The sequence below is a fragment of the Coregonus clupeaformis genome, chromosome 25, assembly GCF_020615455.1.
Source record: "Coregonus clupeaformis isolate EN_2021a chromosome 25, ASM2061545v1, whole genome shotgun sequence".
NCBI lineage: Eukaryota > Metazoa > Chordata > Actinopteri > Salmoniformes > Salmonidae > Coregonus > Coregonus clupeaformis.
In genome coordinates this window covers 13,176,810-13,200,045 of record NC_059216.1, presented here as the reverse complement: position 1 = coordinate 13,200,045, position 23,236 = coordinate 13,176,810, and the positions used below count along the sequence as shown (strand labels likewise).

Here is a 23,236-nt window from a genome sequence, read left to right as displayed (position 1 = left end):
AGGGGAAGGAACATGAGAGAGGAGAGAGGAGGAAGGAAGGACATGAGAGAGGAGAGAGGAGGAGGGAAAGGACATGAGAGAGCTCAGAGGAGAGAGGAGGAAGGAAGAAGAAGGACAGGAGAGAGGAGGAAGGAAGGACATGAGAGAGGAGAGAGGAGGAAGGAAGGGGAAGGAACATGAGAGAGGAGAGAGGAGGAAGGAAGGGGAAGGAACATGAGAGAGGAGAGAGGAGAGAGGAGGGAGGAGAGAGGAGGAAGGAAGGACATGTGTGTGTGTGTGTGTGTGTGTGTGTGTGTGTGTGTGCTCAATCTCTGTCTATTCCAAAGCTCTAGCATAGTTACAGAGTCAGTGTCCCAAATGGCACCCTATTCCCTCAAATTGAACCCTATTCCTTCAAATTGAACCCTATTCCCTCAAATTGCACCCTATTCCTTATATAGTGCGATACCTTTGACCAGAGCCCATAGGATAGATATAGAAACTGAGCTCCATGTAAGAGACTAGCTGGTTGGTGAATATATCCCTCTCAGGTCCCTCTGTAGTTCCAGTCCTAGCTGCACCATTTGAAGCTCTTTGATTTATAATAATAATAATAATAATAATAATAATAAGCCATTTAGCAGACGCTTTTATCCAAAGCGACTTACAGTCATGCGTGCATACATTTTTGTGTATGGGGTGGTCCCGGGGATCGAACCCACTACCTTGGCGTTACAAGCGCCGTGCTCTACCAGCTGAGCTACAGAGGACTGTATCATTATTAGCCTGTATATTTGATTCTGCTGATCATTTTACATTATTCACTGTATCATAATTAGCCTGTAGTTCAGGTGTCAGACTGTATCATTATTAGCCTGTAGTTCAGGTGTCAGACTGTATCATTATTAGCCTGTAGTTCAGGTGTCAGACTGTATCATTATTAGCCTGTAGTTCAGGTGTCAGACTGTATCATTATTAGCCTGTAGTTCAGGTGTCAGACTGTATCATTATTAGCCTGTAGTTCAGGTGTCAGACTGTATCATTATTAGCCTGTAGTTCAGGTGTCAGACTGTATCATTATTAGCCTGTAGTTCAGGTGTCAGACTGTATCATAATTAGCCTGTAGTTCAGGTGTCAGACTGTATCATAATTAGCCTGTAGTTCAGGTGTCAGACTGTATCATAATTAGCCTGTAGTTCAGGTGTCAGACTGTATCATTATTAGCCTGTAGTTCAGGTGTCAGGCTGTATCATTATTAGCCTGTAGTTCAGGTGTCAGACTGTATCATAATTAGCCTGTAGTTCAGGTGTCAGACTGTATCATTATTAGCCTGTAGTTCAGGTGTGTGTGCGTGTGTGTCTTTGTATGTGTGTGTCTGTGTGTGTGTTTAAATGCTGTACTGTAAATCCTAAATAACGGTGCAAAAGTCAACCACTGAGCCGCATGATTAGATGACAGCCTGGAAAGAGAGAAAGGGAGCGAGAGAGGAGGGAAGGGTGGAGAGAGAGAGATACATAGAGAGAGAGATAGATGGGAGGGAGGGGAGACAGAAGAAAAGAGAGAGAGAGAGACTGTGTTGATGCCTCTCTGCCTCTAAGGAACCACTCTGACAACTTCTAGATTCCTCTTCATCATGTTCTCCTTTCATTCTCTCTCTCTGTCTCTCTCGCTGTCTCTCTCTCTCTCTCTCTCCTCCCCCCCTCTCTCTCTCCCTCTCTCTCCCCCTCTCTCTCTCCCCCCCTCTCTCTCTCCCTCTCTCTCCCCCTCTCTCTCTCTCCCCCCCTCTCTATCTCTCTCCCCCCTCTCTCCCTCTCTCTCCCCCTCTCTCACTCACTCGCTCGCTCCTTCTCTCTCTCTCCCTCTCTCTCCCCCCTATCTCTCTCGCTCGCTCCTTCTCTCTCCCTCTCCCCCTCTCTCTCTCTCTCTCTCTCTATCTCCCTCTCTCCCCCCTCTCTCTCTCTGTCTCATCTTCATCATGTTCTCCTTTTATTGAGAAACAAGGATAATATTTTCACACGTCAGACTGTTTGGAGTTACTGAAGAACGTGTAATAGAAGTCTTCATATCTTAGTGAGTAAATAAAACACATCTGTTTGAAATCTCCGTCATCTAAGCAAAATACTACATGCGTCCAAAATTACACCATATTCCCTAACCCCTAACCCCTATGGGCCCTGATCATATCCCAGTCCGCGTGATCAATCTTGAAGCGTGGATTCCGATTGGTCAGACCAGCGTTGAATAGTCCTTAGCACGGGATACTTCCTGTTTGAGTTTCTACCTATAGGAAGGGAGGAGCAAAATGGAGTCGTGGTCAGATCTGCCCGAATGGAGGGCGGGGGAGGGCCTTATAACCATCCCGGAAGTTCGAATAGCAATGGTCGAGAAATTTAGCAGCCCGAACACAACAGTCTTAAGGTGATAGAACTTCGGCAGCCTAGTCCTCAAATTTGCTTTGTTAAAATCCCCAGCAACAATAAATGCAGCCTCAGGATATGTGGTTTCCAGTTTGCATAAGGTCCAGTGAAGTTCTTTGAGGGCCGTCGTGGTATCGGCTTGAGGGGGGATATACACGGCCGTGACTATAACCGAAGATAATTCTCTTGGGAGATAATACAGTCGGCATTTGATTGTGAGATATTCTAGGTCGGGTGAACAGAAGGACTTGAGTTCCTGTATGTTACTACAGTTACACCATGAATCGTTAATCATGAAACACATACCTCCGCCCTTCTGCTTCCCGGAGAGATATTTATTTCTGTCTGCCCGATGAACTGAGAACCCATCTGGATGGACCGATTTTGACAGAATATCCAGAGAGAGTTTCCGTGAAACAAAGTATGTTACAGGCCCTGATGTCTCTCTGGAAAGAAATCCTTGCCCTGAGCGTGTCGACTTTGTTATCCAAAGACTGAACATTAGCGAGTAATATACTTGGAAGCGGTGGGTGGTGTGCGTGCCTCTTAAGTCGAACCAGCAGGCCGCTCCGAGTGCCTCTCCTCCGCGGGCGATGTTTTGGGTCAGCCGCTGGAATCAGTTCAGTTGCCCTGAGGAGAGCAAACAAAGGATCTGCTTCAGGAAAGTCGTATTCCTGGTCGTAATGCTGGTGAGTTACCGCCGCTCTGATATCCATTACTTTTTCCCGGCTGTATGTAATGATACAAAACACTTTCTGAGCTAATAATGTTTTTTTTTTAAATACATAAAAACACAAAATACCGTTGAGTTTCCTAAGAGCTAGTCGCGAGGCCGCCATCTTCGTCGGTGCCAGGTTTATATAGAGACGTTTCAAGTGTCATATTATGTCTATATATGGTCCTCTGTAGCTCAGCTGGTAGAGCACGGCGCTTGTAACGCCAAGGTAGTGGGTTCGATCCCCGGGACCACCCATACACAAAAAAAATGTATGCACGCATGACTGTAAGTCGCTTTGGATAAAAGCGTCTGCTAAATGGCATATTATTATTATATACATTGTTGTAACGATGTGCAAATAGTTAAAGTACAAAAGGGAAAATAAATCAACATAAATATGGGTTGTATTTACAATGGTGTTTGTTCTTCACTGGTTGCCCTTTTCTTGTGGCAACAGGTCACAAATCTTGCTGCTGTGATGGCACACTGTGGTATTTCACCCAATAGATATGGGAGTTTATCAAAATTGGGTTTGTTTTCGAATTCTTTGTGGATCGCTGTAATCTGAGGGAAATATGTGTCTCTAATATGGTCATACATTTGGCAAGAGGTTAGGAAGTGCAGCTCAGTTTCCACCTCATTTTGTGGGCAGTGTGCACATAGCCTGTCTTCTCTTGAGAGCCAGGTCTGCCTACGGCGGCCTCTCTCAATAGCAAGGCTATGCTCACTGAGTCTGTTCATACACTACCAGTCAAAAGTTTGGACACACCTACTCATTATCTTTATTTTGACTATTTTCTACATTGTAGAATAATAGTGAAAACATCAAAACTATGAAATAACACATATGGAATCATGTAGTAACCAGAAAAGTGTTAAACAAATCAAAATATATTTTATATTTCAGATTCTTCAAATAGCCACCCTTTGCCTTGATGACAGCTTTGCACACTCTTGGCATTCTCTCAAACAGCTTCACGAGGTAGTCATCTGGAATGCATGCATTTCAATTAAAAGGTGTGCCTTCTTAAAAGTTAATTTGTGGTACAAGGTAAAATATCTGCCCATATGCCCTTGAGCAAGGCACTTAACCCTAATTGTTCCAGGGTCGCCGATGAGTATTCATACACACAATATTAGTATTATCTTAATTTGCGACATCCAAAGTCATGTTGAGCTTTCCATGTTACACAGCACAACATCCTCATGGTCCTTCAATCCTGATAGGAACTATCATCCTGGAACAATTCTATTCAGAGGACACATTTTTTACTTTTATATTATTATTTTTGATCTTTCAATGTTAAGTTGTCCTGAAGATAAATTGTACTTTTTCTCTACAAGAAGTAAAGTGAGGGGAAGAGACTGATTGGAGGTGAAATGTGGGTCCAGTGGTCAAACAGGATGATGACTGACTTTTTAAAAGAACACAGAGGCCAGGATCACAATAGTTACCATGCCAATGAGCTTCATACAACCCTGTGACCTGAAGAAAGACGATATAATTCTCTCTCTCTCTCTCTCTCTCTCTCTCACTCTCTCTCTCACACTCTCTCTCTCTCTCACACTCTCTCTCTCTCACACTCTCACACTCTCTCACACACACCTTCTCCAGTTCCTCCTAGCCCACTGGCTGTGATGCTGCTGACCTGATCTGAATCACCTCTGATAGATACAACCTCAGGGCATGATGGTTGGCACATTCCCCCTCACCGTGCCAGGCAGACATGATCCCAATGGAAAGTGGCAGAGTGGAGAAGGATTACCGCAGGGGTAGATGGGCATTAATCCCACTAACACACATACACACACACACACACTGGCAGTTATTATTTTTCTCATGCACACACACACACCCCTCCCTCTCAGCCTCCCTCCGTCCCTCCCTGCCTCCATCCCTCCTTCTCTCTCTCTCTCCCTCCCTCCCTGCCTCCCTCCGTTCCTCCCTCCCTCCCTCCCTCCCTCTCCCTTCTCCCTCCCTCTCCCTTCTCCCTCCCTCTCTGCCTCCCTCCCTCCCTGCCTCCATCCATCCATATCCACCCCTCCAGAGGTGCTAACGGTATTGACCACATCAGTGTAATTGAAGGAATGGAGGGCTCTGCTGGCAGCAAAACACCCTGTCAGTACACACATACAGACACATACAGACACTGTGTATATATATATATATATTTTAAAAAAAATACGGGATAGATCAGCTTTAATATTGCAGATAGATTGTGGTTTCCATCAATGTAATTGTCTGGATCATTTCCAATCCCCCATATACAGTGGGGAGAACAAGTATTTGATACACTGCCGATTTTCCTACTTACAAAGCATGTAGAGGTCTGTAATTTTTTATCATAGGTACACTTCAACTGTGAGAGACGGAATCTAAAACAAAAATCCAGAAAATCACATTGTATGATTTTTAAGTAATTAATTTGCATTTTATTGCATGACATAAGTATTTGATACATCAGAAAAGCAGAACTTAATATTTGGTACAGAAACCTTTGTTTGCAATTACAGAGATCATACGTTTCCTGTAGGTCTTGACCAGGTTTGCACACACTGCAGCAGGGATTTTGGCCCACTCCTCCATACAGACCTTCTCCAGATCCTTCAGGTTTCGGGGCTGTCGCTGGGCAATACGGACTTTCAGCTCCCCTCCAAAGATTTTCTATTGGGTTCAGGTTTGGAGACTGGCTAGGCCACTCCAGGACCTTGAGATGCTTCTTACGGAGCCACTCCTTAGTTGCCCTGGCTGTGTGTTCCGGGTCGTTGTCATGCTGGAAGACCCAGCCACGACTCCATCTTCAATGCTCTTACTGAGGGAAGGAGGTTGTTGGCCAAGATCTCGCGATACATGGCCCCATCCATCCTCCCCCTCAATATGGTGCAGTCGTCCTGTCCCCTTTGCAGAAAAGCATCCCCAAAGAATGATGTTTCCACCTCCATGCTTCACGGTTGGGATGGTGTTCTTGGGGTTGTACTCATCCTTCTTCTTCCTCCAAACACGGCGAGTGGAGTTTAGACCAAAAGCTCTATTTTTGTCTCCATCGGACCACATGACCTTCTCCCATTCCTCCTCTGGATCATCCAGATGGTCATTGGCAAACTTCAGACGGGCCTGGACATGCGCTGGCTTTAGCAGGAGGACCTTGCGTGCGCTGCAGGATTTTAATCCATGACGGCGTAGTGTGTTACTAATGGTTTTCTTTGAGACTGTGGTCCCAGCTCTCTTCAGGTCATTGACCAGGTCCTGCCGTGTAGTTCTGGGCTGATCCCTCACCTTCTTCATGATCATTGATGCCCCACGAGGTGAGATCTTGCATGGAGCCCCAGACCGAGGATGATTGACCGTCATCTTGAACTTCTTCCATTTTCTAATAATTGCACCAACAGTTGTTGCCTTCTCACCAAGCTGCTTGCCTATTGTCCTGTAGCCCATCCCAGCCTTGTGCAGGTCTACAATTTTATCCCTGATGTCCTTACACAGCTCTCTGGTCTTGGCCATTGTGGAGAGGTTGGAGTCTGTTTGATTGAGTGTGTGGACAGATGTCTTTTATACAGGTAACAAGTTCAAACAGGTGCAGTTAATACAGGTAATGAGTGGAGAACAGGAGGGCTTCTTAAAGAAAAACTAACTGGTCTGTGAGAGCCGGAATTCTTACTGGTTGGTAGGTGATCAAATACTTATGTCATGCAATAAAATGCAAATTAATTACTTAAAAATCATACAATGTGATTTTCTGGATTTTTGTTTTAGATTCCGTCTCTCACAGTTGAAGTGTACCTATGATAAAATTGCAGACCTCTACATGCTTTGTAAGGTTCTCTGTAGCTCAGCTGGTAGAGCACGGCGCTTGTAACGCCAAGGTAGTGGGTTCGATCCCCGGGACCACCCATACACAAAAATGTATGCACGCATGACTGTAAGTCGCTTTGGATAAAAGCGTCTGCTAAATGGCATATTATTATTATTATTATATAAGTAGGAAAACCTGCAAAATCGGCAGTGTATCAAATACTTGTTCTCCCCACTGTATATATATTTTAAATATACAATACCAGTCAACATTTTGGACACTCCTACCCATTCAAGGTTTTTTTTATTTTCTACATTGTAGAATAATAGTGAAGACATAAACTATAAAATAACACATATGGAATCCCCCCCCCCCTCCCTCCTCCCTCTCTGTGGATGACTTTGTCAACCACTTTGAAAAGAAGGTTGACGACATCCGATCCTCGTTTGTTAAGTCTAATGACACTGCTGGTCCTGCTCACACTGCCCTACCCTATGCTTTGACTTCTTTCTCCCCTCTCTCTCCAGATAAAATCTTGCGACTAGTGACTGCAGGCCGCCCAACAACCTGCCCGCTTGACCCCATCCCCTCCTCTCTTCTCCAGACCATCTCCGGTGACCTTCTCCCCTACCTCACCTCGCTGATCAACTCATCCTTGACCGCTGGCCATGTCCCTTCCGTCTTCAAGAGAGCGAGAGTTGCACCCCTTCTCAAAAAAACCAACACTTTCGATCCCACTGATGTCAACAACTACAGACCAGTATCCCTTCTTTCTTTTCTTTCCAAAACTATTGAGCGTGCCGTCTTTAGCCAACTCTCTTGCTATCTCTCTCAGAATGACCTTCTTGATCCAAACCAGTCAGGTTTCAGGACTGGTCATTCAACTGAGACTGCTCTTCTCTGTGTCACGGAGGCTCTCCGCACTGCTAAAGCTAACTCTCTCTCCTCTGCTCTTGTCCTTCTAGACCTGTCTGCTGCCTTTGATACTGTGAACCATCAGATCCTCCTCCCCACCCTCTCCGAGCTGGGCATCTCCCGGCGCGGCTCACTCCTGGATTGCGTCCTACCTGACCGGTCGCTCCTACCAAGTGGCGTGGCGAGAAGCTGTCTCCGCACCACGTGCTCTCACCACTGGTGTCCCCCAGGGCTCAGTTCTAGGCCCTCTCCTTTTCTCCCTATACACCAAGTCACTTGGCTCTGTCATATCCTCACATGGCCTCTCCTATCATTGCTACGCTGACGATACACAACTAATCTTCTCCTTTCCCCCTTCTGATAACCAGGTGGCGAATCGCATCTCTGCATGTCTGGCAGACATATCAGTATGGATGACGGATCACCACCTCAAGCTGAACCCTGGCGAGACGGAGCTGCTCTTCCTCCCGGGGAAGGACTGCCCGTTCCATGATCTCGCCATTACGGTTGACAACTCCGTTGTGTCCTGCTCCCAGAGTGCGAAGAGCCTTGGCGTGACCCTGGACAACACCCTGTCGTTCTCCGCCAACATCAAGGCGGTGACCCGATCCTGCAGGTTCATGCTCTACAACATTCGGAGAGTACGACCCTGCCTTACACAGGAAGCGGCACAGGTCCTAATCCAGGCACTTGTCATCTCCCGTCCGGATTACTGCAACTCGCTGTTGGCTGGGCTCCCTGCCTGTGCCATTAAACCCCTACAACTCATCCAGAATGCCGCAGCCCGTCTGGTGTTCAACCTTCCCAAGTTCTCTCACGTCACCCCCCTCCTCCGCACACTCCACTGGCTTCCAGTTGAAGCTCGCATCCGTTACAAGACCATGGTGCTTGCCTATGGAGCAGTGAGGGGAACGGCACCTCCGTACCTTCAGGCTCTGATCAGTCCCTACACCCAGGCGAGGGCATTGCGTTCATCCACCTCTGGCCTGCTGGCTCCCTTCCTCTGCGGAAGCATAGTTCCCGCTCAGCCCAGTCAAAGCTGTTCGCTGCTCTGGCACCCCAATGGTGGAACAAGCTCCCTCACGACGCCAGGACAGCGGAGTCACTCACCACCTTCCGGAGACATTTGAAACCCCACCTCTTTAAGGAACACCTGGGATAGGATAAAGTAATCCTTCTACCCCCCAAAAAAAAAGTATAATTGTAAAGTGGTCATCCCACTGGCTATAGGGTGAATGCACCAATTTGTAGTCGCTCTGGATAAGAGCGTCTGCTAAATGACGTAAATGTGCCCTTGAGCAAGGCACTTAACCCTAATTGCTCCTGTAAGTCGCTTTGGATAAGAGCGTCTGCTAAATGACTAAAATGTAAATGTAAAATGTAAATGTAGTAACCAAAAAAGTGTTAAATAAATCAAAGTATATTTTTTATTTGAGATTCTTCAAATAGCCACCCTTTGCTTTGATGACAGCTTTGCACCAGTCCTATTTATGATATCATTTACAAAGAGTATACCGTTTTTTTTATTTCCCCCAAAAAAATATAGTTTTTTTAATCAATTAGTATATTTGAATTTAACCATAACATTTGTTGTAATATTTGTTCTGTCTTTTCTGGTGGATTAAACAGAAATTGCAACCAATTTTCTATGGCTTGTTTTAAAAATAGCAATATTTTGGAGATTATTTCATTTTCAAATAACTGAAAAGTGAGAGGTTGTAATCTGAATAAAGGGGAAAAGGCCATTCTTGAACATGGGGTGAGACATTCTTACTAAATTCGGATTTAAGTATAACTTTTGTATGACTGAAGTCTTTAGTAAGAGGTCTAATGCTTTAATATTTAATCATTTCTGCCTTCCGAATTCATATTAATTATATGAATAGGCCCGTTTAATTTTGTCTGGCTTGCCATTCCAAATCAAATGGAATATTTTTTGCTCATATAATTTAATATCGCTAGGTGTAGGAAAAGCCATAAGCAAATAGGTAAACTGGGACATGACTAAAGAGTTAATCATTGTGATTTTTCCGCAAATAAACAGGTATTTTCCTTTCCATGGTAGCAAGATCTTATCTATTTTTGCTAACTTTCTATTAAAATGTATTGTAGTGAGACCATTTCTATCTTTCGGGATATGAATAATGTAAAAGTTGTATTTTTTAGTGATCCAATACGTAATATAGTACACTTATCATAATTTGGTTGTAATCCAGAGAGGTTAGAAAAATTATCTACATCCTCTATGAGGCTGTGGAGGGATCCAAATTGTGGATTTAAAAGAAAACATGAATCATCAGCGTACGATGATGACGCCTTTGTTTTTAAGCCCTGGATTTCATTGCCTGAGCCTTTTAAAAACGTTTTTACATTATGAAGGGCTTGACATTAATTCATGATTTTTTTTTACTTGGTCTGTAACACCATGGGCCAGATAGCTGACTGTAAATTGCATTGTATTGTGTTGTATGATGCAAGAAACCACTTTACAAAATACAATTAATTATTATTACCATACAGAGAATTAGACAATGTAGGCTACCCCTCTGCCTATTGGCTTATTTGCATATTCAAATTACAACACCGCCCCTTTAATTAAGACATAAGCTTTATAACTGACTGGTTTTTCAAAGACAGCTTGAAATGTAGCTTAAGCCTACACGTTTTGTGCTCTTGTAGGAAGCAGTAACTCGTCATTGCTGACCTATACTTATCTATAACTGGGCTAATAACTTGTCTAACTAGCAAAGAATATTAACAAATGTGCACACCGTGGCTCTGATCTGAACTGATCTGAAAAGCACACTCAATCCCGAAGTGATTGAAAGACCGCTCATGGGCTACCCCCACCAATAGAATTCTACTCTGTTGCTCTCTGGCTCTGCCTACAACAAAATCACAAAAATCAATCTTGCAAAGTTAGATTTGTTTTGGTTTGTTGCATTGAAAAGGGGCTGATATAATGTTGATTTATATACTGCAAACTAATGGGGCAAGCTCAGTGAAGTTCAATCTCTTGCGTATCTGCGCAGCCTGGCATTTCTTCTACGAGGCAGGAGGTGTGTGGCCGCCTCAGTTTAGCGGGAACAACGCCTGCAAATTGACCACCCGCCAACGTGGCTGGTGAAATAGACATTCTACCTGCATTTGGCGGGTGGCAGGTGTTCATTTTATGCCTTGGTCAAGGTGGAGAAAAATGTCAGAAGAGAAATCACAGCTTTAAAACAAGGGAGAACAACCTAGAGAGATAGTATTTTAAAGAATGAATGGACACTTTGAATCAGAAAATGCTAACTTACAGTAATCTTGGCCTACATCATGAATAGATAATTTAGATCAGGCAGCATAGCTGAATACATGTATACCTTCCATCAGGTATGTTAGCCGTAGCACACAGAGCAAGTGTAGCAGCTCTGCTTACAGACATGAGGTGTTGCTTTGGAGGCTGCAGAGAAGTGTTACATTCTTCACTCTCTGTGTGTGTGTGTGTTAGCATGTCTCTCTCTCTGTGTGTGTGTGTGTGTGTGTGTGTGTGTGTGTGTGTGTGAGTTAGCATGTCTCTGTGTGTGTGTGTGTGTGTGTGTGTGTGTGTGTGTGTTAGCATGTCTCTCTGTGTGTGTGTGTGTGTGTGTGTGTGGTTGTGTGTGTGTGTGTGTGAGTTAGCATGTCTCTGTGTGTGTGTGTGTAGATTCTGCCCCCTCTGTGTGTGTGTGTGTGTGTGAGTTAGCATGTCTCTGTGTGTGTGTGTGTAGATTCTGCCCCCTCTGTGTGTGTGTGTGTGTGTGTGTGAGTTAGCATGTTCTCTCTGTGTGTGTGTGTAGATTCTGCCCTCTCTGTGTGTGTGTGTGTGTGTGTGTGTGAGTTAGCATGTCTCTGTGTGTGTGTGTGTGTGTGTGTGTGTGTGTTAGCATGTCTCTTGTGTGTGTGTGTGTGTGTGTGTGTGTGGTTGTGTGTGTGTGTGTGAGTTAGCATGTTCTCTCTGTGTGTGTGTGTAGATTCTGCCCCCTCTGTGTGTGTGTGTGTGTGTGAGTTAGCATGTCTCTCTGTGTGTGTGTGTAGATTCTGCCCCCTCTGTGTGTGTGTGTGTGTGTGTGTGTGAGTTAGCATGTCTCTCTCTGTGTGTATGTGTGTGTGTAGATCCTGCCCCCTCCACTCCCCACCACACCATCTTGCTAGCATCTCTCCCACACACACTTCAATGGCCAAGCATCTCTCCCACACACACTTCAATGGCCAAGCATCTCTCCCACACACACTTCAATGGCCAAGCATCTCTCCCACACACACTTCAATGGCCAAGCATCTCTCCCACACACACTTCAATGGCCAAGCATCTCTCCCACACACACTTCAATGGCCAAGCATCTCTCCCACACACACTTCAATGGCCAAGCATCTCTCCCACACACACTTCAATGGCCAAGCATCTCTCCCACACACACTTCAATGGCCAAGCATCTCTCCCACACACACTTCAATGGCCAAGCATCTCTCCCACACACACTTCAATGGCCAAGCATCTCTCCCACACACACTTCAATGGCCAAGCATCTCTCCCACACACACTTCAATGGCCAAGCATCTCTCCCACACACACTTCAATGGCCAAGCATCTCTCCCACACACACTTCAATGGCCAAGCATCTCTCCCACACACACTTCAATGGCCAAGCATCTCTCCCACACACACTTCAATGGCCAAGCATCTCTCCCACACACACTTCAATGGCCAAGCATCTCTCCCACACACACTTCAATGGCCAAGCATCTCTCCCACACACACTTCAATGGCCAAGCATCTCTCCCACACACACTTCAATGGCCAAGCATCTCTCCCACACACACTTCAATGGCCAAGCATCTCTCCCACACACACTTCAACGGCCAAGCATCTCTCCCACACACACTTCAATGGCCAAGCATCTCTCCCACACACACTTCAATGGCCAAGCATCTCTCCCACACACACTTCAATGGCAAGCATCTCTCCCACACACACTTCAATGGCCAAGCATCTCTCCCACACACACTTCAATGGCCAAGCATCTCTCCCACACACACTTCAATGGCCAAGCATCTCTCCCACACACACTTCAATGGCCAAGCATCTCTCCCACACACACTTCAATGGCCAAGCATCTCTCCCACACACACTTCAATGGCCAAGCATCTCTCCCACACACACTTCAATGGCCAAGCATCTCTCCCACACACACTTCAATGGCCAAGCATCTCTTCCACACACACTTCAATGGCCAAGCATCTCTCCCACACACACTTCAACGGCCAAGCATCTCTCCCACACACACTTCAACGGCCAAGCATCTCTCCCACACACACTTCAATGGCCAAGCATCTCTCCCACACACACTTCAATGGCCAAGCATCTCTCCCACACACACTTCAATGGCCAAGCATCTCATTTACATTATAACCTTTGGGAAGTCTTTTTTATTTTTTTATTTTTTTATAAAAAAATAGGGATATTTGTATAAGACAGTGCTTCAATTCACATGACTGAAAAAAGAGAAGTGAGCATGAAACCGCTTTAGTTTCCTCTATTCTACATTACTGCCCATTGGGGACTATGACACAGGACACAGTGCTGGAGGGGATGTCCATTTACAGGTGTGTATGTACAGTGTTTTCATTGTTGCAGTAGGAAACACAAGTGGACAATGGGAAGCACATGGGTGGACAATGGGAAGCACAGGTGGACAATGGGAAGCACAGGTGGACAATGGGAAGCACAGGTGGACAATGGGAAGCACAGGTGGACAATGGGAAGCACAGGTGGACAATGGGAAACACAGGTGGACAATGGGAAGCACAGGTGGACAATGGGAAACACAGGTGGACAATGGGAAGCACAGGTGGACAATGGGAAGCACAGGTGGACAATGGGAAACACAGGTGGACAATGGGAAGCACAGGTGGACAATGGGAAGCACAGGTGGACAATGGGAAACACAGGTGGACAATGGGAAGCACAGGTGGACAATGGGAAGCACAGGTGGACAATGGGAAGCACAGGTGGACAATGGGAAACACAGGTGGACAATGGGAAACACAAGTGGACAATGGGAAGCACATGGGTGGACAATGGGAAGCACACGGGTGAAGGTGTGACCGGGATGCAAAAAGGAGAGTTCTATTACATTCAGGGAAAGGAGAGAGAAAGGTAGGGGAGTCCCTGTGGGTTAAACATGAGGGGAGGAAAGGAGGAAGAGGAGAGGTGAAAGGAGGGAGAGGAGGAGGAGGAGGAGGAAGAGGGTGTCAGTACCATACCTTTCTGCAGGCTCAGGTCTACCATGCGAGGCTCGGCCAGCTCCAGGAAGAAGTTCTTGTTTTTCTCATACTCCTCATCGTCTATCACCTTCACATGAAATGTCTTGCTGTGAGAGGAGAGAGAGAGGAGAGGAGAGGAGAGGAGAGGAGAGGAGAGGAGAGGAGAGGAGAGGAGAGACAGGAAGAGAAGAGGAGAGGAGAGACAGGAAGAGAAGAGGAGAGGAGAGGAGAGACAGGAAGAGAAGAGGAGAGGAGAGACAGGAAGAGAAGAGAAGAGAAGAGGAGAGGAGAGGAGAGGAGAGGAGAGGAGAGGAGAGGAGAGGAGAGGAGAGGAGAGGAGAGGAGAGGAGAGAAGAGGAGAGGAGAGGAGAGGAAAGGAGAGGAGAGGAGAGGAGAGAGGAAAAGTTAATTAGCGAGCAGCAACAGGCTGAGACAGCAGCAGGAAGTCAACAGGAGGATTAATAACCAGCGTGGTGAAAAGAGGTCAAAGGTCAGCTGCTGTCCCTGACGACGGTCGCTAGGTCGCTCTAGGACAGCTCTGTCATTGGCTATCCACATTGGCTCTCATGGCTGTCTTGACATCCACATCTATCACACTGTAGCGTAAACATCTCATTGGACGCGTACACATCTCATTGGACGCGTACACAGATTTTCAGATGTTATCGCAGGTGCAGTGAAATGCTTGTATTTTCTAGCTCCAACAGTGCAGTAATGTCGAGTAATACAAAAATTAAGAAATATCAGTACGAGCAATGTCAGAGTCCGGAATATAAATATAAAGGATGGTGTGTATAGACAGTTTGGACAGTGTATGAATAGAAATAGTGTGTACAGCAGTAGTTATATTGGATACAGTATATACATATAAAGTGGGTATGTAAACATTATTAAAGTGACCAGTGTTCAATGACTCTATACAGCAGTCTCTAAGGTTCAGGTGGGAGCCGGTTAGTAGTGACAGTGTCTAAGGTTCAGGGCTGGGTACCAGGTGGGAGCCGGTTAGTGACAGTGTCTAAGGTTCAGGGCTGGGTACCAGGTGGGAGCCGGTTAGTGACAGTGTCTAAGGTTCAGGGTTGGGTACCAGGTGGGAGCCGGTTAGTGACAGTCTCTAAGGTTCAGGGCTGGGTACCAGGTGGGAGCCGGTTAGTGACAGTCTCTAAGGTTCAGGGCTGGGTACCAGGTGGGAGCCGGTTAGTGACAGTCTCTAAGGTTCAGGGCTGGGTACCAGGTGGGAGCCGGTTAGTGACAGTGTCTAAGGTTCAGGGCTGGGTACCAGGTGGGAGCCGGTTAGTGACAGTCTCTAAGGTTCAGGGCTGGGTACCAGGTGGGAGCCGGGTTAGTGACAGTCTCTAAGGTTCAGGGCTGGGTACCAGGTGGGAGCCGGTTAGTGACAGTGTCTAAGGTTCAGGGCTGGGTACCAGGTGGGAGCCGGTTAGTGACAGTCTCTAAGGTTCAGGGCTGGGTACCAGGTGGGAGCCGGTTAGTGACAGTCTCTAAGGTTCAGGGCTGGGTACCAGGTGGGAGCCAGTTAGTGACAGTCTCTAAGGTTCAGGGCTGGGTACCAGGTGGGAGCCGGTTAGTGACAGTGTCTAAGGTTCAGGGCTGGGTACCAGGTGGGAGCCGGTTAGTGACAGTCTCTAAGGTTCAGGGCTGGGTACCAGGTGGGAGCCGGTTAGTGACAGTGTCTAACCTTCTTGCTTAGGTTTCTGCCTATATGTGGGGAGGAGCAGAATGGAGGCTTGATCTGATTTGCCGAAAGGAGGGTGGGGGAGGGCCTTGTAGGCCCTGTAGCGCTTCCAGAAGGGAGATCCAGAGTGTCGATGAGCGAGTAGCATAGGAGATGATAGAAATTCCGGGAGCATTTTCCTCAAATGTACTTTATTAAATTCCTTAGCTACAATAAATGCGGCCTCAGGATATGCGGTTTTCACAATGTCCAATGTAGTTCCTTGAGAGCCGTCGCGATGTCAGCTTGGGGGGAATATACATGGCAGTGACAATGACCAAAGAAAGTTTCCACAATCACACCATGAGTTGTTCATCATGAAACAAACCCCTCCACCTTTATTTTTCCCGGACAGTCCGTTCTTCCTCTCCGCACGATGGACGGAGAACCCCGCTAGCTGAATGGATGAAGACAATATATCCCCGGAGAGAGCCATGATTCCATAAAAAAAGAGTATGTTACAGTCCCTGATGTCTCTCTGGAAGGAGATCCTCGCCCTGAGCTCATTTACTTTATTGTTCCCCAGCAAGAAAACCAAAAATGTAGCTTAAACAGAAGAGGGAACTAACAAAGAATCTATGACCAACAACCAAAACGAAACAGGTGGGGCTTTACATTTACATTTTAGTCATTTAGCAGACGCTCTTATCCAGAGCGACTTACAGTTAGTGCATACATATATTATTTTTTTTATACCCCACCGTGGGAATCGAAACCTGGCGTTGCAAACACCATGCTCTACCAACTGAGCTACATCCCTGCCGGCCATTCCCTCCCCTACCCTGGACGACGCTGGGCCAATTGTGCGCCGCCCCATGGGTCTCCCGGTCGCGGCCGGCTACGACAGAGTGCGCCACTCGGGAGACAATTTAGGAGGGGTTCTGAAAGACACTCATGGGGGGGTGTCCACTGAAAGGTGACTAGCATCAACAACTGGAACCTAAAAGACACCCACCATGAGCGCCCATTACATTTGCCCAAGAAGAGAGAAACAAAAGAATAACACCAAACTTAAAGACTGAAAACAAACCAAAAAGGTGGAGCAAAACGAAATCAGGGAAGATCAGATAAAGGATTGTTTGCCTAAAACTTTAAATTGGGAGCGTCAACTAAAGGTGTTAACCCTCCACAGATATCAAGACCCCTGGAGCACTGGGCCAGCCACTCTTAAATAGCACCTGGGCCAGCACAGCTGAAACACCTTCCCACTAACGAGATGGCAACCAGCACAGCTTTAACACATACTGACTAACGAGGTGACACCCTAACGGTGCGCCCTACGTGCTAACGAGCTATGCATGCTAAAGTCCAACCTCAAAACAAAAATGGAAAAACTAAAGTGTCACACTCGTTGATGAACGGGTCAGACCAAGGCGCAGCGTGATATGCACACATGTTTATTAACACGAATAAACACACGACAAAACAATAAACTAATGACACGTGAAGTCCTAAGGTAACACACAAACAAACCTTATACAGAACAAGATCCCACCACCCACTAGTGCCAATAGGCTGCCTAAGTATGGTCCCCAATCAGAGACAACGAGCGACAGCTGCCTCTGATTGGGAACCACACCGGCCAACATAGATCTACACATACTAGACTTACAACATAGACACCACATAGAAAATACACACCCTGACTCAACAAATAAGAGTCCCCAGAGTCAGGGCGTGACATAAAGCCTGTAACAGTAACACAAACCTGTAACACAAAGGATGCACGTAGACAAGATTGAATAGAAAGCGGTACAAACCACCTCAAGATAAAAACATAATATTCAAAATCAGTAAGTTAGATTAAATATTAGCATTTCATATATTCGCAGTAAATAAAATTCAATCTGGATAATAACACAAAACAAATCATAAGGCTAGAGAAATATATCGACAAATATTACAACAACACGCAACACCCAAACATGACGGAAGATAAACGAGGAGAATCAATCCCCAAGAGAAAATGCGACTCGTCGACTGATACAGATGATATATGCTTTTCACCACTGGGTCTGGTAAGTGTGGAAAGCGACCTGTTGAAGTCGATAAATGACAAATTGGGCATACTAGAATTGGTCAGTAAGGACGTAAAAGAGTTGAAAGTGAGTCTTGAAATGAGTGACGAAAAAGCATCGATAATGCAAACAGAAACCAAAAAATTTAAAGTGACAGTAACTAAGATGGAAACGGACGTTAGTGAACTAAAAAACTTCCTGCATACAGCGCTTCAAATCCCACTCGAGGCTGTCGATAAAATCCAACTCGAACGTGTACACCGTTTCGGACAAAGAGGACAGAAATATGAGCGCCCAATCGTTGCCAAATTTGCATTTTTTAAGGATAAAGCTATGGTTAAAAGCCTAGGAAAAAGAATTGCTGGCACGAAAATAGGCATGAATGATCAGTTCCCAAGGGAGATTGGTTACAGAACTTTGCGCCTTCCTGCAATCTTCAAGGAAAATAGATTAAAAGGGAAACGTGTGGATAATCTATAATATTGACAACCAAATGTTCAGAGACACAAAGACTACTCCATGGCTATTCTAAAAGTTGTAATAGAGGAGTTGAATAATGGAACACCCAATACTAGCAATGATAGGGATTGGAATATTAAATAACATTTATAGTAAGTATAGTATTTAAAAAAGGATAAAACGATATAACAAGAAAAGATAACAAGCAGAATAATACATCTTCAAATACAACTAATTAGAACATTGCATTTTTTGGCGGGCAATTGTTGTTTTGGCGGACGGTTGTTGGGGTTGGTCCTGTGTTCTCCCTGGCGTCCTTTCCCCCTGCGGCAGGTGTGGGATGTGGGTGCGTTTGCACGCTCGGCCCATTTCCTCCGCAGTCAACCATGTGGTGTGCATTTCTGTGTTTGGAAAGGTGGGGTGTTAATTGAGTGAGAGGGGAAATGGTTGCATATCCCAGAGCCGACCGAGTGTCTATGAGCAGGGGTAGTGAGAGAGGGGGACCATAGTGTTTGTGTCTCAGGTGAAGAGGGTGGATCTGATCTCCATAACCTAGGACTTGACATAGATTAAGTAGATTATTCAAATCTGACATTGTTGTCAATTTCTGCTCAATCTTGCATGCTTTCTCAATCAGCTGTAACTGTATGTGCATTCGTAAATCAGGTCCTTTCTTGAGTTAGGCTCTGGGATATAATAACAACCATTGAGTATCTGATTTTATGGTGGATTGTGGAGGAGTGGGGATGAGTGTGTTGGAGTATGTGAGTATGTGCGTGTGTGTTTGTCCGGCATCTGTTGTGGGGGGGTGGGGATGTTGGGGGGTGTATGGGATGGACCACGGTAATTATTTGCTAGGATAATAATTGCTTGTCAATAAATTAAATGTAATACAATGGCAATCCGGGTTATATGTTAAAATCCTACGTATGAACTGCCGACATTATTACGCATATTAATTGATAATGATGGAAAATAAGATATGCAAGATATTTGAATGTGTGCCGTTTTCGATGGATGTGTCCTGGCCTCTCGGGGCCTTAGGGATCCGGAGGGACGTGGGTGGGATGCTGATCACTGGGATGACGGCTCAACTTGGGATGGGGAGGGGCTTTAGCGGGGGAATTAGTGGAGAACAATTGAAGGGATACTTAGTAGCAATGCAAATATCATGGACACACAATCATTACGGGGTTTTTTAATGGTAAATTTACAAACATATATAATGATAAATAGACTTGAAACTTGTATCTCATTATGGTGTATGGTGAAATAAGTATAGCCAGTTATAATTGTAATGGCTTAGCTGATAATAACAAAAGAAGAACAATATTTACATGGCTCAAAGAGAAGGAATATAATATCTATTGTATACAGGAAACTCATTCAACTATTCGAGATGAAGTAGCGTGGAAAAAAGAATGGGGGGGGATATACTTCTCCCATGGGCAAAGAAATTAAAAAGGGGTGATGATATTAATTAATAGTAATTTCGATCCAAATGTGCAAATTGTCCAAATAGATACGCAAGGTAGATGGATTATTTTAAATATGTTATTGGACCATAAACAGATATGGCTCATTAACCTTTACGGACCAAATAATGATGATCCACACTTCTTTGACAATATATATAATAAATTATCAACCCTGCAAGCAATTCAAGACAATATTATTATGGTGGGGGATTATAATACTGCTTTAAATAGCTCAATGGACCGTAAAGGAAATCACACCACAAACAATCACCCACATGCTCTTAAGGAAATTGTGAATGTCATGGATACATTAGAACTAGTAGATATATGGAGGCTTAAATATACTGATCTAGTGAGATATACATGGCGGAGACTGAATCAAGCTAGTCGTCTTGACTTCTTTCTTATCTCATTCTCGTTGGCACTAAAAGTTTAAAAAGTGTTGATAGGGGACAGAATGCGGTCGGACCATCATATAATTGGCATATACATTACTCTTACTGAATTTCCACGTGGGCGAGGATATTGGAAATTTAATCAAAGCCTATTGGATGATAATTTAATCTCTATATAATGATTTAATCCCTTTATAATGATAATTTAATCTCCTGAGTGGCGCAGTGGTCTAAGGCACTGCATCGCAGTGCTAACTGTGCCACTAGAGATCCTGGTTCGAATCCAGGCTCTGTCGCAGCCGGCCGCGACCGGGAGACTCATGGCCGGCGCACAATTGGCCCAGCGTCGTCCAGGGTAGGGGAGGGAATGGCCGGCAGGGATGTAGCTCAGTTGATAGTGCATGGCGTTTGCAACGCCAGGGTTGCGGGTTCGATTCCCACGGGGGGCCAGTATAAAAAAAAAAAAGATGTATTCACTAACTGTAAGTCGCTCTGGATAAGAGCGTCTGCTAAATGACTAAAATGTAATGTAAATGTAACTAGGACAAAGGAATTTATAACTGACTTTTTCCGACATAACATGGGTACAGCAAATCCCCTTATTGTATGGGACACCTTTAAATGTGCAGTACTCATCTCGAAAACAAAAGCAATTTAGGTCAAAAGAGTTTATACTAACAAAGGAAATAGAAAGTCTAACAGAACAGATAGATGGCAATAAAAACTGTAACATAGAGGCTCAGAATAAATTAGAGGAAAAACAAAAAGAAATGGAGAAACTTATTCAAGAAAGGTCAAGTGTAATATATTATAAAAATAAAAAACAAACTGGATGGAATATGGGGGAAAATGCACCAAATTATTTTTAAATCTTCAACATAGTAATGCTACCAAAAATAATTTCATGAAATTGGTTACAATTGACGGAGTAACCCATGATTCACCAAATTATATTTTGAAGGAGGAAACAAGGTACTTTAAACATATGTTTTTGTTTCAGTCGCCTCCATCTCCTCTAACTGAAGCTAATTGTAGAGATGTTTTTTCTATTGATAATGTAAAATTAACAGCCAAACAGAAAGACTCATGTGAAGGTGAAATTACAGAGGATGAACTTCTGGATGCAATTAAAGACTTTAAGTCTGGGAAAACTCCAGGGTTGGATGGCATACCAGTCGAAGTATACCAAACCTTTTTTGATATACTAAGAGGACCGTTATTAGCATGTTTTAACCACTCCTATGTAAATGGTAGATTATCTGACACTCAAGAAGAAGATCTCATTATTACTGAAACAGATACAAGTGGAAAATATAAAGATCCAGTCCATTAAAAAAATTGGAGGCCCCTTACACTTCAGTGTTGTGATGCAAAAATTCGAGCAACATTTATAGCGCATAGAATTAAAAAGGTATTGTCGGATCTTATTCATTCTAATCAGACAGGTATTTTACATGGAAGATACATTGGAGATAATATAAGGCAAGTATTGGAAACAATAGAACATTATAGAAAATTGGAGAAACCAAGCCTGCTATTCATAGCAGACTTCGAAAAGGCATTTGATAAAGTATGACTGGGGTTTATATATAAATGCCTGGAGCATTTCAATTTTGGTGAATCTCTTATAAAATGGGTCAAAATCATGTATAGTAACCCTAGGTGTAAAATAGTAAATAATGGCTATTTCTCTGAAAGTTTTAAACTGTCAAGAGGAGTGAAACAAGGTTGTCCACTATCGGCATATCTATTTATTGTGGCCATCGAGATGTTAGCTATTAAAATCAGATCCAACAATAATATCAGGGGATTAGAAATCCAGGGATTAAAAACAAAGGTGTCATTGTACGCTGATGATTCATGTTTTCTTTTAAATCCACAACTAGAATCACTCCACAGCCTCATAGAGGATCTAGATACATTTTCTAACCTCTCTGGATTACAACCAGATTATGACAAATGTACTATATTACGTATTGGATCAATAACAAATACAATTTTTACATTGCCATGTAGTTTACCAATAAAATAGTCTGATGGTGATGTGGATATACTCGGAATACATATCCCAAAGGAAATAAATGATCTCACTTCAATAAATTATAATAGAAAATTAGCAAAAATAGATAAGATCTTGCTACCATGGAAAGGTGGGTGCCTGTCAATTTGTGGAAAAATCACCCTGATTAACTCTTTAGTATTATCCCAGTTTACCTATTTGCTTATGGTCTTGCCTATGCCTAGCGAACAGTTTTTTTAATTATATGAGAAAAAAATATTCCATTTTATTTGGAACGGCAAGCCAGACAAAATTAAACAGGCCTATTTATATAATGAATATGAATTCGGAGGACAGAAATTATTAAATATTAAAGCATTAGACCTATCACTAAAAGCTTCAGTCATACAAAAGGTATACTTAAATCCGAACTGGTTCTCTAGCAAATTAGTAAGATTGTCTCACCCAATGTCCAAGAATGGCCTTTTTCCCTTTATTCAGATTACAACCACTCACTTTCAGTTATTTGAAAAGGAAATCATCTCCCAGATATCACTATTTCTAAAACAAGCCATAGAAAGTTGGTTGCAATTTCAATTTAATCCTCCAGAAACGACAGAACAAATAATGCAACAAATATTGTGGTTTAACTCAAATATACTAATTGACAAAAAACCTTTTTTTTTGGACAAAATGTTTAAAAAAGGTATAATCTTTGTAAATGATATCATCGGTAGGACTGGTGGAGTTATGTCGCACATGCAGCTAACAAAAACAATGTCTGCTCTACCCAAAATTACAACAAAATAATTGCAGCCTTACCGCAAAAATGGAAGAGGAATGTGGAAGGAGGAGAAAGTAAGGAACTTGTCTGTCGGCCTTGCATTAAAGAACATAATTGGTTAAGGAAAACTAGATTAATAAAAAGGTATATCAGTTTCATTTAAGGACCAATGGATTGACAGCCGTCCCATATAGATTGCAAAATAGTTGGGAAGAGATTTTTGACATACCGATCCCATGGCATAGTGTTTATGAACTGATACG

General features: G+C 44.0%; 1 protein-coding gene across 1 annotated transcript in view; it reads right to left on the bottom strand.

Moving 5' to 3' along the window:
- The window catches only part of LOC121539082 (sodium/calcium exchanger 3), a 41,319-nt gene extending 27,109 nt beyond the window's left edge, over positions 1-14,210 (bottom strand). Inside the window, exon 1 of the mRNA XM_045207436.1 lies at positions 14,112-14,210. Coding sequence (XP_045063371.1) covers positions 14,112-14,136 — 25 coding nt within the window. The 5' untranslated portion in view covers positions 14,137-14,210. The remainder of the gene's footprint in view (positions 1-14,111) is intronic.
- Positions 14,211-23,236: the final 9,026 nt, after the last annotated feature.